Below are 17,475 nucleotides of genomic sequence, written 5' to 3'. Positions count from 1 at the left end.
TGACTCCACCTGCCTTGTTCCCCGAGCCTGGATCTATTCCCCTTTCCTTTATCTGAAAATTGCTGGTAATTGTCAGGACTCACTTCACTAATTATGGCCTCCAGGATGCCTGCCTTTGTCCTTTCATGTAACTTGTCTCTATTATAGTCTTTCTTTCAAATGCAGTAACTGGTTTCCATGTGCGGTTTTCCCTGTGGTCAGGAGCCCCTAGGTAGGCATTATCATACTCCTGTTCAGCCTCCTGTCCCCCCAGGGTCTATTGTCCTGTCTGGAACACAAAGGCTACTTAAGAAATGGCTGCTAATTGACGCAGGACTGTAACCCAGGGGGCTTTAATTAATGTTTTTGGAGGGTATGTATCTTACCACCAAATTACTCCTAGTTCTTGTGGAAAATGTGGAAAAATGATCCAACTAACCCATTGAACAAGATATAATTTAAAAGCAGGTTTTTGAGTTTTTCCTCAATAAGCCAAATGTGAAATCATTTAGGATCTTTTCTAGTGTTGCTCTGCTCTGACATCATAAAGTGTGACCCCTTGATAAAATGAGTTATACAAATAGGTCCCTATTTTGTGAAATTGGTTGGTATTTTTATTCATGGTGATTTTAACAAAAGAGTGCTAATATAGACTGTTGAGAAATGGTTTTATATTGGAATGTCAGGTTTTTAAATTCTTGAAGGAGTGTGAAGTTTACATTGATGATTGTACTCTCAGACCATGTACATAAAATTGCCAGTAGCTTCCCCTTTTGTGTCTAAAGTGAAACTTGAATTCCAACTCCAGGAGAAAATCTGTATTCACATGGGCTCCAAAGCCTAACCATCATTTATACATCTGCAATAGTGTTTTAAGTTGGAACGGCATTGTTTTGTTATTTTCCTATTTCTGATTCTGATTGGAAATTGGCAATAAATATATTACACTTGAACCAGCTCATAACAACTTGACTTATTGTTTTTGTTATGTATTTTTTTAAGATTTTATTTATTTATTTGCGATAGAATGAGAGAGCACAAGCACCGAGAGCCCTAGGTAGAGGGAGAAGCAGACTCCCTGCTGAGCAGGGAGCCTGATATGGGGCTCCATCCCAGGACTTGGGGATCATGACCTGAGCCCAAGGCAGACACTCAGCTGACTGAGCCACTCAGGCGCCCCTGTTTTTGTTATATTTTGTTATATTTTAACACCTTTTTATTAGCTTTGATAATTTAATGATTTCTGGTGGTTAGCCTCTCTCTTTTGAGAAAGTGCATTATAACAGCTTGAAATGGTTATAGAGGAAGGTAATATGGACTTGGTAAATTACATTTTTTTTAACTTACATTTTAAATATTACATTTTAAATATTATTTTAGTAGCTTTTAAATTATGCTATGTTGTTTTACTGACTTTTGGCTATTATAGTAGAGGTTGCTTTCTTGGAAAATAATTTGAAAGCTCAATGGCACAATTTTGAGAAAGTTAAAGGTTCCATTACAGCATGTAGAGCAGAAATCTCTATTGTTCATTTTAGCAAAAACTTAAATTTTAGAGTGAGTGAATTGCATTTCTCAATCTTAGACATTAACTCTTTATGGCTTACTTGAATAAACCAAAGGAATAGAGAAATTGTCATATCTAAGTCATTTGGGTCACTTGGAGTAAGCCATTTTCACCTGTCAGATATAAATGATTAGGGTTGCTCATTAGTAATTTGCTTTCTGTCACAATAGGTATTTTGTAGCAGATCCCTTATAGATGTTAGTAATTTTATCCTTATCATAGTCATTTTAATAAAGCCCTGTCTAAAAATACTACCTTCCCTAGAAGCCTAGAAATAAGTGAAAATAAGGGGCTCCTATGAAAATTGGGTAGTCTTAATTGTAAGAAGATTCTTGATTCTCCATGAAATCTGCTTTTCATCTCTTGCTTCTATTTCTATGCTATCCTCATCCAGCAGATGATGGGGTGAACATTCTTGGAGAAATTCTTATACTAATTATATATTGACATTATTAGTGTAGATCTCTTTTTTTAAGACTTTTCTGGACTAAGTAATGAGTAAATATTCTCAGTTACACAATAAATTCTATGTTAATTGATGCTATTAGTTGCCTAGTAGAATACAATGATATTTGCACGAATACCTTCCATTAGTGGCTCTTGTTTTATTTAAATAGTTTTTAGTCTGCAGATTGGAAAAAAGTCAATGTTGTATTTATAGCATCACAGTTTAGTTTGTAAGACTAAATTCAGATGCTTTAAGCAGGTATAAATTATATGTGTCGTATTCAAAGATTTTCTTTAAAAAATTAAAATGTTATAGTTTAAGTGGAGTGGGCCCTATTGAATATGGGACCATATGTCTAAGGAATCCTGTTTTTATTTTTTATTAACATATAATGTATTATTAGCCCCAGGGGTACAGGTCTGTGAATCACCAGGTTTACACACTTCACAGCACTCACCATAGCACATACCTTCCCCAATGTCGGTAACCCAACCACTCTCTCCCTACCCCACTCCCCCCAGCAACCCTCAGTTTGTTTTGTGAGATTAAGAGTCTCTATGGTTTGTCTCCCTCCCAATCCCATCTTGTTTCATTTATTCCTTTCCTACCCCTCAAACCCCCCATGTTGCCTCTCAACTTCCCCATATCAGGGAGAACATACGATAATTGTTTTTCTCTGATTGACTTATTTCGCTCAGCATAATACCCTCTAGTTCCATCCATGTCATCGCAAATGGCAAGATTTCATTTCTTTTAATGACTGCATAGTAAGGAATCCTGTTTTTAATGAGTATGAATTCCAGATATTTTACTTAAACATTCCTTGTGATACATCAAGATACAATTGATCCTTGAACAACATGGGTGTGAAGCACAGGGGTCTACTTATATGTGGGTTTGTTTGTTTTTTTGATGAGTACAGTATTAAATGTATTTTCTCTTCTTTATGATTTTAATATTTTCTCTAGCTTACCTTATTGTAAGAATACAGCTATAGAATACAGCAGATACAAAATAATGTGTTAATTGTCTGTCCATATTATCAGTGAGGCTCCTGGTCAACAGTGGGCTATTAGTAGCTAAGTTTTGGGGGAGTCAAAAGTTATAGGGGGATTTCTGACTGCATGGGAGTTCAGCACCCTAATGCCCATGCTTTCAAGGATCGACTGTGTTAGGCTTCCAGTTGGTTTGTTCCATTAAGTTATTTCTTCTTCCTAAAAGACGATTTTGTTTTATTGAGGTGAAATTCACATAACATAAAATTAACCACTTAGCGCACGCTTCATTGTCATTTAGTGCATTCACAGTGTCGTGCTACTGCTGCTTTTAGGATGGTTGTATTTTTAATTGATTTCATCGGATGTCAGAGTCTTCATTTCGTTGAGAACTGAATCTGCCCTCTTTAACTAATTAAAGTTTCTTCTTTCCCCCAGATATTTACAGAAAGCCTTTTGTGTTCCAGTCGCCTTGAAAATATCCACTTAGCTGGGCAGATGATGCACTGCAGCGCCTGTTCCATAAATCCACCCGCTAGTGTAGCCCATAAAGGGAAAACCCAGTACAGGGTTGGTTATGAAAGGAGTATTGACTTGGTCTTGGCCGCCAGCAGAGAGTACTTTAATTCTTCTACCAGCCTCACGGATAGCTGCATGGATCTGGCCAGGTGGAGTAATTCTGTATTATTCCATGGGAGGGAGGGGACAAGTCAGAGTACACAAACTCCATTGTTGGTTTTTATTCTTTCCTTTACAAAACATATTGCCACAAGTACAGATTGACTATACTGTATGGGGTACAGTTATTCACTGCTTGCATACAGAAAGATAATTACCTTATGAATATTCATCAACTTTCTTGTGACTGTTTTTCTCCAGCATGCCTTCCCAGTCTTTCTTGCCGATTATCGGTGAGATTGTACATTGCTTCTGTTAGAAAGGATTCATGCGCTAGCCTGCAAATTCATGTTCTAGGAGTTTGTAGCACATCGAGGCAGTGGCTGTCTGCTTTACATGACTTGTGCTCTGTTTAGGGTTGAAGGACCTGATTGGATGATAAAGCTCTGAAGTCCCTTCCTGGTGGAAATTTCTGGACTGTGGATTCAGTTTCTCTCTTGGCCTGTTGTACTAGAAATTTAGTGTTGATATTTTTATTATTGATTCTTTTTTTTTTTTTTAAGATTTATTATTTGAGAGAGAGTATGTGAGCATGTGGGGGGGTGGGCAAAGGGAGAGAGAGAGAGAGAGAGAGAGAGAGAGAGTCCTCAGGCAGACTCCCTGCTGAGCACAGAGCCCGGTGTGGGGCTTGATCCGGTGACCCTGAGATTGTGACCTGAGCTGAAACTAAGAGTTGGACGTTCAACTGACTGAGTCACCCTGGCACCCCTTTCTACTGTTGATTCTTATGAGGACATTTGCCCTTTTCCTCTCTTATATGTTTTAACCATGTTGTCAAGTTTTTATATATATGATTTATTTTTCAAATTGCTATTGAAAATCTTTAAAGATTTTTATGTTTTCTTTTATAGTTTTTGTCTTGTGTATTATCCTTTGAGAGACCTTTAATTTCCAAGACCATTATAATAATTTTTCATTTTTTTTTTACTACTTTGATAGTTAGATTTTCACATTGAAATTTTAAGCCCATTTGGAATTTATTTTGATGTAGTGATTGTGTTAGCTACTTAGATTTATTTTTTTCCATCAAATGACTAGCAGCTAAAAGCTTAAAGGAAACTTTTTTCCCCAGTGATCTTAGCACCGAGAGAACCATGTTTTCTCAAACCATGTTATTGAACTTGACAGAGTTGTTAAAAATAGTAAATTTTTTTTCTTCTCTCCTAAGGGATTATATTTCTATTTCAGATGATGAAAATATCAAATAGAATAGCTTTTGAAACTGGGAGTTGTGTTTGACCTAAATCTTTTTGGCCGATGTTCTCACAGATCATTTTTAAATCTCTACTTCCAGTATTTCCCTTTTTCTCCCACAAGGACACGTCTTAATTTGGAAAACATGTTGTATGTGTATATAAGGTGACACCAGACTGATGATGATCTGTGAGCTAGATATATTTAAATGTTCACAGTTATATTTAATGCCAATACATTCTTACTAATTAAATTATTATGAACTAATTTTTCACTTGAGGAAATAATATATCCGTAGGATAAAAATATTCAGCCATACAAAAAAGGATATGTATTTACAATAATTCTTTTCATTCCTGTTCCCCTAACTTTACCCCTCAGTTATCTTTTCAAATCATTTTCCCATATATCCTTCCAAAATACTTTCTTCAATGTTACCTTCTTCTTTCTTAAATCACAAATGAGCGCTTATGACTTGTACGTACCTTTCTGGATCTCCTTATGTTCACTTACAATCTATACTGACGGTTTTTTTTCAAGAGGCCGTGTCAGCTTGATCTGTTCTTTTTGATGGTTGTAGAATATTCCGTTGTTTGACTTTTCTACAATTTATTTAATTCATGATAAAAATTCATCCTGTTTTATTGTAAAAACACTGGTAGTGAACATCCCTAATTATGTGTGGGCATGTGGGCGTGTGCAAGCCTATGTGCGATAGAAATTGCCGGAACTGGGAACTTGTGGGTTTGAAGGTAGCGCGGTAGTTTTTCCGTAGCTGCTGCACATAGGCTCGTCCCTTGTTGCATTTGAATCAGCAGCATGCTTTAGTGCTCATCTCAGCTCAGTTTTACGATTTTGCAAAGCGAGGGAAGCCTCCATCCACCGCTCGGTCCCGCAGTTGTATCCCGGGGCCCAGGGATCTTCATCAGACAATTCAAGACTTTAGCACCATTAGCCTTTCCTGGCCCGATCTCTGCCTCTTTCTAGTCCTGTGTCCCAGCGTTTGCCACAGGCACCTTTCAGAGAGTAAGTTTGTTAATGAAAAGATCTCTTAAGTGCACTTTGTCTGGATTTTTAAAAAAATACTTAAAATACTCGACAGGTGTTACAGATTCTCGGTTTCGCCAAGTCCCTTTTTCCTGTATTCATCTCAGCACTGCATTACAAACGGACTCTTCTTATGATCAGAAAAATGTCCTTTGTGCCGTGTCTCAGCTTATTCTTTTAACGGAGTTGAAGTTGTCACCAAACAAGATGTTTGTCTTTCGTAGAAGAATAACTGGAAATTATCTGAGTTCTGTCTCCCTTTTTAAACCTTTCCTGTATGATTATTACCTTCGGAGTCAGCAGTAAAAAGAGCGTTGAAGGCAGTTAATGTATTTTGCTTTGTAACGTGATACCGTTCCCTGCCCTCGGTACAGCCGTGTACAGATCACTTCGCCTCTCTGAGCTTTGATTTTGGCTTCCTTAGGAGGTGGGTGATGCTATTTGCCTATCACACAGGCTTGCTATGAGGATTAAGTAAGATAACAAGAAAGCGTCTAGCAGGATACCTGGAATGTAGGAGGTTTTTGATAAATATGTGTTGGATCTCATGTTGTTGAATATAGAAAGGCATCTTAGCCAAACATCTGTTACTTCTTTTTCCTTTTTTTAAAGCTGATCTTATTTCCTCTAGGTGCTGCTTACAGCTGATGACTGACAGGCCAGCTGCCATTCAGGAGGAGTTAGATCTTATCCAAGCCCTTGGGTGTCTCGAAGAGTTTGGGGTAAAGATCCTGCCTTTGCAAGGTGAGTTTTCTATTTAATGTTGCATTATTAACTTAGTATTAACTTACTTTGCGTTGACTCACTAGCATAGTTCCTTTGTAGTTGTTTGAATTAAGGAGTACTTTTGGTCATTTAATCCATTAGCAATAGATCTGACCCTCTGCCCCATTTTTCAAAGGAAACCTTAAGTGGAAACCCAAAGAAGAAATATATCCAACATTTTATCATAAATTTATTTTGTAAGTTCTCATTTATATCATTAAAAGAAATAATACCAGTCAATTTTATGGGATAAAACCAAATGGGTATTGTGGATTAGAGTTCCGGATCTCCCATCAATTTTGATGTACAGTTTATTTCTGTATTTTGTTTCAGTTGCATAGATTTGGAAGTAGCTATACATGATCATAGATGATTTTTTATGCTTACTACAGAATATTCTTTAATTGTGTTGTTACTGTTTTATTCAAAGGAATGACAGGAAGTTCTTGTTTAGAGTTTAATTACTAGCAATATCTTAATGTTGCTCAAATTCTTCTACCTGAGTGCACACGTCTGTGTAGTACCACCCAGACAAGCATGCTGATATGTAGTCGTGTGTCATTATCTCCTTTGTGCTGTGAGGACAGTGTGTGTCTCCCAGTGTCCTGAACCTTACCTGACAGGTGGGTGGTAGACTTCCTATTGCCTTGAACTCTGGACCTCAGTGCCCTAAGTGAAGCGGGTAGCGTGGTTATCAGCAGTATGCTTGGTGCCTTCCATGTAATCTCCTTTCTTCACTCTTAAGCCTGGAAATGTTTGGGCTTGGGAGTGGGGGAGGTGTAGCGAAGTTCTTTCTGTTTCTGGTTTTTGATAAATTTTCATGAGAATTGTCTCTCCTCTTCTTCCTCTTCCTCCTCCTCTGCCTCTACCTCCTCCTTCTTCTTCTCTTCTTCCTCTTCCTCTTCTTCTTCCTCTTCTTCTTTTTTTTTTTTTTTTAACTCCTGGTAACTTTGGACAATAGGGTCCTGTTACAGGTTCCTCGGTGTCTTTGTCATGTGTTTTGAGTCAGATGGATCTTAGGAGATATAAGTCATTAGACTCATTCTCACGTTTTCTTGTGGGTTTCCATTATAGTTTTACTAAAAATTAAAGCTCTGCTTGTCAGATAAATTTATAAGACTTGAACGAGGTAGTATTTCTGTTACCTTGAATAGCATTAGAAATAATTTCCACATGATTATACATATCCTGTAGCATCTTAAGTAAGTATGGAGATTGTTAAATTACTGGAAAATTCTATTTCATAGTATCATTCCTGTAACTTTTGAGCCCAAAGCTTTTAAAATTGTGGAAATAAATCAGAGTTACTAAAAACATTTTCATTTTGTTCTCGAATGTGTTACATCATGAACTGTCTCCCCTGAAACACATGTTCAATCAAGAATTCAGTGGTGGGGGAGTCCAGAACACTATGACGCTTGCCCTTCTTATATCTCTTCTAAGGCCAAGTCCTTATAGCTTTGACTCTGTGTATATGTGTATTTTTTTTTTTTGGTTTTTTTTTTTTTTTTTTGAAGATTTTTTTTTTTAATTTATTTATTTGAGAGAGAGAGAGTATGAGAGGGGAGGTCAGAGGGAGAAGCAGACTCCCCATGGAGCTGGGAGCCTGATATGGGACTCGATCCCAGGACTCCAGGATCATGACCTGAGCCAAAGGCAGTCGCTTAACCAACTGAGCCACCCAGGCGCCCCTATATGTGTGTATTTAGCTACTTATTTATTCCAGGTGGACTAATGTAATACAAAAAAACCTCTTCTTGCAGTCCCCCAAATGCTAAAGATTTAGTTCAATTGACTTGAAATAATAAATAAAACTTTAATTTTCTGTGGTGCCCAGTTAGCAGTATTTTTGCTGGCAGTATTCGTACATCATCTGATGGGTTTGAAAATCTGCAACCAACCTGCTACCGTGCGCTTACTTCTGAGAAATTTCCTGACTGAAGTGTGTGTTAAGAAAGACATTTGCTCTCATGTCTTGACAGCTTTCCAGCTTGATCTATTGATTTCCTATTTAAAATGAATGTCAGAAGACCTTCTAGATGGAAGATGGGATATTGCCTTTGTATCCTGTTTGTGTTTATGCCGCAGATACACTTTAGGTGTAAGCTGCTTTTGTACTTCCCGGGAATACTGGACAAAGTAACTTGATACTTGAACATTCACGGTCTGGGTATTTTTGTAGCACGTGTTGTTCATTTTGTCACTTTGCTTTGTTTTAAGGCCACCTTTGCTTACACTCCAGGAGTTGCTCCTAGTCACCAAGGGAGGGCTAGTGGTACTAGCTATATTATAATTAAGGAGTTAATAGAAAACAGGGACAGAAATATGTAAAAATGGGTCCTTACGTTTGAGTCTCCTACAAAGTGTTTGTGTGTGTGCGCATGTGTGTGTTTTCCCCCATAATTTGGATGTTTTGTGTAAATTATTTTTACTGTTCACACGAGCAGATTTGAGATGTTTCAGTTGTCCCTCATGCTCTTTCTGTAGTAGGGTAAATCGTTTTTTAGTCGCCAAGCATTATGGGTAAAGCCAGCCTGGAGCCACTTACTGCTGCGTAACTGGACAGGTATCTGACCTTGCTTTCTGTGTAAGTTTCCTCATTTACAAAATGGGGATACTAAGAAGCACCTTCTAGAATTGCTCAGAAGGGTTAAGGCCACGTGTGCACAGTGCCTGGGACTTGGTAAGAGCTCTAGTCATCAACTGTCATTTTTGTTACTTCTCATGGAGGTCCTCATTTCTAACTGGTGGTAGAATTACAGTCTCTTACCTGCTTTCTCATTCTTCCTCTGTTCTCCTCTTTCCACTTGCTTTCCTTCCATTCTGAGTTAGCTTCTTCCCCTATTCCAGAAATCGAAATGATGAAGGGAATAAGGTACATTCTTGACTTGGAAGGACTGACCCTGATGGCAAGACAGAGTCACACTGGTGTCATGTACGAGTTTGAATTCTGATTCAGCCACTTTGAGCTCTGTGACCTGTGGCCATTGTCATGTTTTTGAGCTTCACCTTCCTCAGATGGAGGTAATCATAAAAGATTCTGTAGCTGGACCTGAAAGTTGTATCTGAAGCACTGAGCATTTTTGCATGAGAGGGTTCCATACTTCATAAGCATTTCTGTGACTAGGTCAGTAGCAGTAGTAATAGCAATAACTAACATTGACTGAGTGATTTTTATGTTCTAAATATATTTATAGGTTTTTTTTTTTTTTAAGATTTTATTTATTTGTCAGAGAGCACAAGCAGGCAGAGTAGCAGGCAGAGGCAGAGAGAGAAGCAGGCTCCCTGCTGGACAAGGAGCCCAATGAGGGACCCTGGAATCATGACCTTAGCCGAAGGCAGTGGCTTAACCCACTGAGTCACCCAGGCGTCCCTATTTATAGGTTTTTATTAATTCTCAAAAATACCTTATGAAGTAGTGGCTATTATTGTTTTCAGCTTCCAGATGATGAAATCAAAGTTCAGGGGTTAAATAGCTTGCTTAGGGTCACACAGACGTGGAGCTAGAATTCAAACCTGTATTTGTAAATAGTAGACCATTTTCTACTGACGAAGTGGTTGTGAAACTAAGAGTCGAGAAGGAAACTCAGGTGTTCTCACTCATCAGCTAAGTGACTTCTGAGTAGTGTCACCTGCACCTGCACAGTTTAGATTTGTACTTCAGCAGTGGCACACAGAACTGCCTATGTTGCTATGTGCCTTTGATGCCATTCACGAGTGACCGAAGTTGGTATTTTGCGTCTGTGGTTTACTGGGCATGGTTCACTGTCTGTGTCTCGTAGAAGGTGTTGATGAGAGTGTTTGGCATGTGTGTAGCTCATCTTCAGATTCTCCTTTATGCATTTATGTGTGTGCATGTGTCTGTGTGCATTATAGTTTTTTTTTTAAACACTGAATATACACTTATGACATCCGCAGGAAATGAGAGAGCTTCAACTATTAAAAGATGCATACATGTTTATCCCTATTATTAATTCCATTTGAAAAGGAATGTTAGGTGTCGAAGAAGACTCCTTTCCTTCATAGAAATATAATAATATCTAAGGCTTGAATTTACCTGAGAAATTACATTTTGAAATATAATTTAGCATGTCTTATGATAAGCAGTAAGAGAGAATTGGTATAGAGATTGTCCAGAGGCTCAAAAAATAGTAAATAAATAAATAAAGTAAAATGACATTTGAAAATGAAAACTGCATTCTCTTAGAGTCCCACTCTCCAAATTTACTTGATTTATTTGAAATATTAGTAGTTATGCAAGAATCAGACCAAAAAAACCTTGGAACTTCAGAGAAAATGAGGATCCACTGCTATGTATGGCTTTAGCTTTCTACTTTGATTTTATGGAGCTAGAAAAAGAATGGTGACAGTAAGGAAATCCACTTACTAGATTTATTAAAACTACAGTTTCTCTAAGAGTACCAGCATTCATCAAATACAGCTCTAAAAGCATCTATGAAAACCTCAGGCTTTTTACATAATGTGGAGTGAGATCTGTTGGGTGTTGTTTTGAAATCAAATTAGAAACATGTAGAAAGTACCTTTCTCATAGTAATTGAATCTGGAATATTGAAGTAGTAATACACATTTCCTTAAAATACATATAAGGAGAAGACCCCAAACAGTAGCGGATGTTGAAGGAAAAGTAAAAACCCAATTTTTTGATTGAGAAAAGTTACGGAAAAGTTTGAAGTGTATGGTATCAGTTAATTTTTGCTAGACTGTGCTATCGTAGGGCTCTCAAAAGCCTCAATGACACATGAGAGCAAGTTGATTTCTTGCTTACAGGCATTTCTGCCCCATTTCGTGGGAGATGGCATTCTCACGGGAGGGGCGAAGGTCAGTAGTGGGGTCCCATGGTGAGTCTCATGAAACATTGGCTCAGAGGTGGCATATGTCACTTCCACTCACATTTCATTGCCCAAGAAATCACACAGCCAAGCGTAACATTAGTCAGGTGGGTATTTGGGGTACAAATAATTACAGTGGATACTGGGAGTAATAATACAATCTACCAAACTTAGAGACAGATATACACGTTGGCTGTGGTGATGGTGAGGTAAGTAATTGAAGTCTATATCTACTTTATGTTTTATGGTAAAGGTCACAAAGGATGACTGTACTAGTAGATCTATAAATAGCCATTGTAAAGGAACCTAGTACACACTGAAGAATTTAGGAGTTAAAGGATAGGATATATGCAACTTATTCTTGAATAGTTCAGAAAAAAACAGACTGTGTGTATGAGTGTGTGCATGTGTACATGTGTTTGTATATATATATGGTGGTACATGTGCATGTATACATGGAGCAAATTATTAACAGCTGATTATTCTTGACAAAGAGTTCTTTGTACCATCTGGCAACCGTTTTGTAAGTTTGAAATTAAATCATAATGAAAACTTAAAAGAGCCCATTCCAAAGAAAAACCGCCACCTCTTTCCTTTATCTCCCCAACACCTGGGCCCTCTACTGCCTCTAAGAAATTTTGGGGAGAACACAGAATGTATGGGAGCTAGCCCATTTGGGATTTGGGAATGGACAAAGGAATGAAGGCTTAAAAAACATATAAAGAGGTGGGTTGAATTCTGGTTCCATCATTTTGTTCAGTGACCTTTCCACGCTTTTTTTTTCTGAAGATGATAGCACCTGCCTTGTCAAGTTCTGTCTTGTAGGATTAATACATGTAAATTACCTACAACAGTGCCTGGGATGTAGGCCGTATTCGTGTAATGTCAGCCGCTATCCTTAGAGTTGCTACTGTTGTATTTCTGGGGGCCCAGCCTCCCAGGTAGTGCCAGCCTTCTTAAATGTTGACAACTCTCCATTACATAACCATTCCTTCCTCGCATATGTAGAATAATCTTTACTGAAGTTTCTCCCCCCTCCCTTTAAGTGTCCTTAATTACCTCATAGTGTGAACCGATATGATCGGACATATTTTATTTTCCTAATATCTGGCTTAAGCGAGGAGATTGAACCTGTTTGGGAAAGGGTAGTACATTGGAACAGTGAGCAGTTTGAAGATTCTTACCCTTTAAATGGGGGTGATGAAGTAGAGGTGGAAGATGCATATTTGGAACATGGAATGGCTTTTGGGGTGGGGGGGCAAAGTGAAGGAGGGCTCTGGTGTAATAAGAACAAGTATATGAAGTTTTCAGAGACAAACACTGAGTTCCTTATAATTTTCCCTAAGACCCTACATGGCACTTGAAAAGGTGACAGTTTTCTTAGCTTCCAGATACCGATGCCTTTGCTGTTTCAGAAGGTTGGTGACAAAAGAGCCTAGCCTAGCTGTGTATTATTTATTCAGAAGCAACAATAACTTTAATGTTTTAAAAATAATTGTATCTTTCTTAATTCTTTTTGATCTGGAGGCTAAGAGTTTACATCGTGTTTGCTTACCTAAACTGGGGCCGTCATGACATTCCTCGGCGATGTCCCTGGTTACAAGTATTTAGTCTTTCTCTTGCAGTGCGACTGTGCTCTGATCGGCTCAGCCTCATCAAGGAGTGTATCCACCAGTCCCCCACATGCTACAAACAGTCTGCCAAGCTTCTGGGCCTTGCCGAGTTGCTGAGGGTAGCAGGTAAGTTTTGAATGCTGAATTGCAGAGGAAGGTTTCCATGCCATCCTTGACATCATCCTGGGCAAAGGCCAGAATATGTGCTTGCCGGTGTCAGAATGCCACTCTTGACCAAGGATTTATCTTTTCTGCAAAGATCAGCGTGTTAGAGGAATGTGTCCCCATACCGAGCTGCTGGTCCCTCTGTCCTTTAAGCATTCAGGGTGCTAGGAGGTGGTTGTGAGGTCAGGAGTAGAAGTTGGGATTAATATTTGTAATCAGAAAGCTTAAATATAGGGGCGCCTGGGTGGCTCAGTGGTTTAAGGCCTCTGCCTTCAGCTCAGGTCATGATCCCAGGGTCCTGGGTTCGAGCCCCGTGTTGGGCTCTCTGCTCAGCAGGGAGCCTGCTTCCTCCTCTCTCTCTCTCTGCCTGCCTCTCTGCCTACTTGTGATCTCTGTATGTCAAATAAATAAATAAAATCTTAAAAAAAAAAAAGAAAGAAAGCTTAAATATAGACAAGTCAGCCCTACCACTCCTCTTCAGTGTCCAGATTTGGTGTGATATTTTTGACTTTGTGCAATTTCTTAGAAGAACTTGTGCATTTACTATTTGGTGGGGTTTGCACATAGGTGATCGTGCTTCATCATCTATTAAAAGGTAAGGATGATGGTAATTTTCTCATCTTACAAGGGGAATTGAGGATCAGAGAAGTCTTGCTCGGCAGGGTTAAATAGCAGAGCCCACTCCCAAAGAAAGTCGGACTCTGCCTTTCATGCTTCTGTAACCTCACTGTTCTGCCGAGCAGAGTCTCTTAGTCATTTTCTTTTGTATTTTTGACTTACAGTTACCTCTACGTGAACAGTTGCTAGCCAGGGGTGCCTGGGTGGCTCAGTTAATCATCTGCCTTCGGCTTAGGTCATGACCTCAGGGTCCTGGGATTGAACCCTGCATTGGGCTTCCTGCTCAATGGGGAGTCTGCTTCTCCCTCTGCCCACCCCGCTTGTGCTTCTCTCTCTCTCTGTCTCAAATAAATAAAACTTAAAAAAAAAAAAAAAAAGAGAGAAACAACGAACAGTTGTTGGGCAAATATTTTATAGGCTGTGGTTTGAAGTTGGGCTCATCCAAACCATATATTGTAGACTCAAAAGTAAACAGGATTTCTGTTTATATTCTGAACTTTAAAGAAACATATATTTATTAATTTTTAAAATCTTAATATGGAGGACTCATTCTGAAGGTCTGTAGTTGTAGTCGATTTTCCTGAGTCACTTGTCCGAAAGCAGAGAGAGCATCAGCACCTTTATTCGTGGGTCTGTTGGCAGATTTGGAAACTGTTACCCATCGTGAGGCATCTTGGATGGCAGAGGAGAGGTTGGATTTGGTCAGAAGGCTGCCTCAGTCCTGACTGCCCCATACACTTTCAAAGTGACTTTAGCTCCAGTTTCTGTCTCGGGAAAATAGGAATGATACTCCTGGCTTCACCCTCCATGTTTCCAAGGACCCCTGAATGAGTGAATGCTAGAAAAGCATCTTGTAAACTTTGAAGCAGTCTGATCATCACGGAAGACTTTCATAAGGAAATTTCTCAGAAACTAAGGAAGCAGCTCAGGGACGCTGTCAGCATTTTTTATGTGCCTACAAAGACCAATTTCCATTTTTATCCTCTGCCATGTTGACATGGAAACAGGATTATTTGTGATCTTGGTAAATTGTAGGAATTTTTAATGGGATTAACAACCTTTCAGTCCCCTTCTCTGCTCTTTTTACATATTGGCTCTTTCATGATGTACAGCGGCCTCTCGTTAGCTACATTTTACTGATGAAGAAATGGAAGCAGAGACAGGCGAGGTAGTATCACTGTGCTGAGTAGTTGGGATATAAGGGTCTGATACGCCCAGCTTCTGTCCTCTGGGAATTCAGAATCTTTGAGGGCTGAGAAAGCAGATAATTATGCTGCAGCACGGGATGGGGTCTGTGCTTGGCTTCTGCATACAGATTTCATAGAGCTTGGAAGAAAGGCAATGCTAGTATTTTGCCTAGCGAGGAGGGTAATTAAGAAGGGATCCCAATGCTCGTGACACTTATCTGAGGCTTGTAGGGCATTCTGATGATCTACTGCTGCTTTATAAACCACTCCCAAGATTTCGTGACTTGGAAACAAAATCATTTAATTTTTATCTCTCTCAGTTCTTAGGGTTGACTGGGCTCAGCCAGGCAATTCAGGATCTTTTATGAAATTGTACCCAGGTAGTGTCTAGGGACGGATCGGCTCATCTAAAAGTTGCTTTATCCATGACTGGCACCTGGTCTGGGAGCACTAAAATAGCTGGGGATACAATAGCCACGGCTGCATCTCTTCTTTGTATGGTTTCTCCTTGTGGTCTTTGCATACGGTGGCTGCAGAGTACCCTGATTCTTACGTGCTGACTGACGGCTCCCAGAGTCCGTGTTCTGAGAGAAACTGGCAAAAGCTTCTTGGGGTTTTCTGATCTAGCTTTGGAATTTGGGCAGTTTTATTGCCATCGTGTCTTATTCATGGGCCCTTTCAAGTTTAAGGGAAGTATGCATGGGCTCCGCCTGAAGACTTGACTGGGCCTGGGTAATCTGCTTCTGAGCTGGCTTACTCATTAGGTGGTTGGAGGAGGCTCGGTGTCTTTTCCTGGCTGGTGGGAAGAGGCATCAGTTCCTTGCCACGTGGACCTTTCCACAGGGTTTCTTAACTCTTCTGTCAACCTGACACCTGATTGCCCCTAAAGCAGTTGACCCATGAGAGAGCGAGGAGGCAGCTGTAATGTCCTGTATGATCTAGTCCTGGAAGTCACACATCATCATGTCCGCCTTATTCTCTTAGAAGTAAATCACTAATCAGTCCCCATCAAGGGGAGGGGCAGCGAGCTCCATCTTTAGAAAGGAGCGGCAGAGAATTTAGGGACGTAGTTTCAATTATATTTCATATATACTCAAAGCCTTGTTATGCCACCATTAATCTTCTGTTTTTCAGACTAAATATCTGAATCGTTTTCTTTAATAGATGTCTTGTCAGGCCGTACTCTTGACTGTTAAGAATTCATTTTGCTTTGTTTTGTTTGTAATATTTTTCTAGATCATTTTATAGACTATTTTTTGTTATGTTTTTCCCATTTACTCACCTGTTCAGTTTAGAACTTTCTAGAATTAAAAGCAGTTAAATATTTGAACTTTGGAGTTCAGGGTGACTAACCCATTTCCTATAAAAGCTTATATTAACAACAATAGTAATTCTCATTTTATGCTTTTATACTTACCCAAGTTTCATATAAGTTTATATTAACAACAATAATCTCGTTTTAAGCTTTTATACTTACCTGAGTTACTTCTTACTATGTCCCTTATAGCAGAGTTATGACACTTATTTAGAATGTGAGGAAATAGGAATAAATAAGTTAATTTATTGAAGATTTCATAGTTAAGAATTTTCTCACTTTGAATCTTTATTTATTTATTTAAAGATTTTATTTATTTGTTTGACAGAGAGAGATCACAAGTAGGCAGAGAGGCAGGCAGAGAGAGAGAGGGGCAAGCAAGCTCCCTGCTGAGCAGAGAGCCCGATGCGGGGCTTGATCCCAGGACCCTGGGATCATGACCCGAGCGGAAGGTAGAGGCTTAACCACTGAGCCACCCAGGCACCCCGAATCTTTTATTCTTTGTTTCCTCCTTTTTTTTTTTTTTTCTTTTTTTGGTTGTTGGATGGTGGTAATCAATGGACCTGTTACTCAGAGTTAGCTAATTAGGAGATTTAATTGTATTTGCAAAAATACCTTTAGAAACCTAGTCAAGTTGTCTCATGAAAAAAAAAAAGAATCGCCCCCGGCCCTTTTCATTTTTGATTTAGATATTCTGTAAATGAAAACATTTCAAGAGTATTATCTAGGAAATAGGTTTTATATTAAGTGTGATATGTGCATTTATTATTGAGAAACTTTTTACGTATTCCATTTCCAGTGTTACAGAACATGGGTTTGTTATTCTAATAATAGTATTATGAATCATAGTGTTTATTCATTTTTTTAAAAATCTTTTTCGATTAGTTGAGGCCAATATGTGGGTTTTATTTAAACCTATGCAGTACAGGTTGGAGATTAATGGTGACATATTTTTAAACTGATTTCAGACCTTTCTGTGATATATTTTTTTCTTCCAAACCACATTGTAGCCTAAAAATGCAGGGGCTGTTGGGTATTTTCTTTCTTTCTTTCT

General features: G+C 38.9%; 1 protein-coding gene across 1 annotated transcript in view; it reads left to right on the top strand.

The window, feature by feature from the left end:
• The window catches only part of NBAS (NBAS subunit of NRZ tethering complex), a 316,364-nt gene that overhangs the window by 152,079 nt on the left and 146,810 nt on the right, over positions 1-17,475 (top strand). Inside the window, exons 30-32 of the mRNA XM_032866873.1 lie at positions 3,428-3,657; positions 6,540-6,652; positions 13,149-13,262. Of these exons, the coding sequence (XP_032722764.1) occupies positions 3,428-3,657; positions 6,540-6,652; positions 13,149-13,262 (457 nt within the window). The remainder of the gene's footprint in view (positions 1-3,427; positions 3,658-6,539; positions 6,653-13,148; positions 13,263-17,475) is intronic.

The sequence above is a fragment of the Lontra canadensis genome, unplaced genomic scaffold, assembly GCF_010015895.1.
Source record: "Lontra canadensis isolate GAN:19392208 unplaced genomic scaffold, GSC_riverotter_1.0 scaffold32, whole genome shotgun sequence".
Lineage (NCBI taxonomy): Eukaryota > Metazoa > Chordata > Mammalia > Carnivora > Mustelidae > Lontra > Lontra canadensis.
The sequence above is the reverse complement of the archived record's forward strand: the minus strand, read 5'-3'. Positions and strand labels throughout refer to the sequence as shown.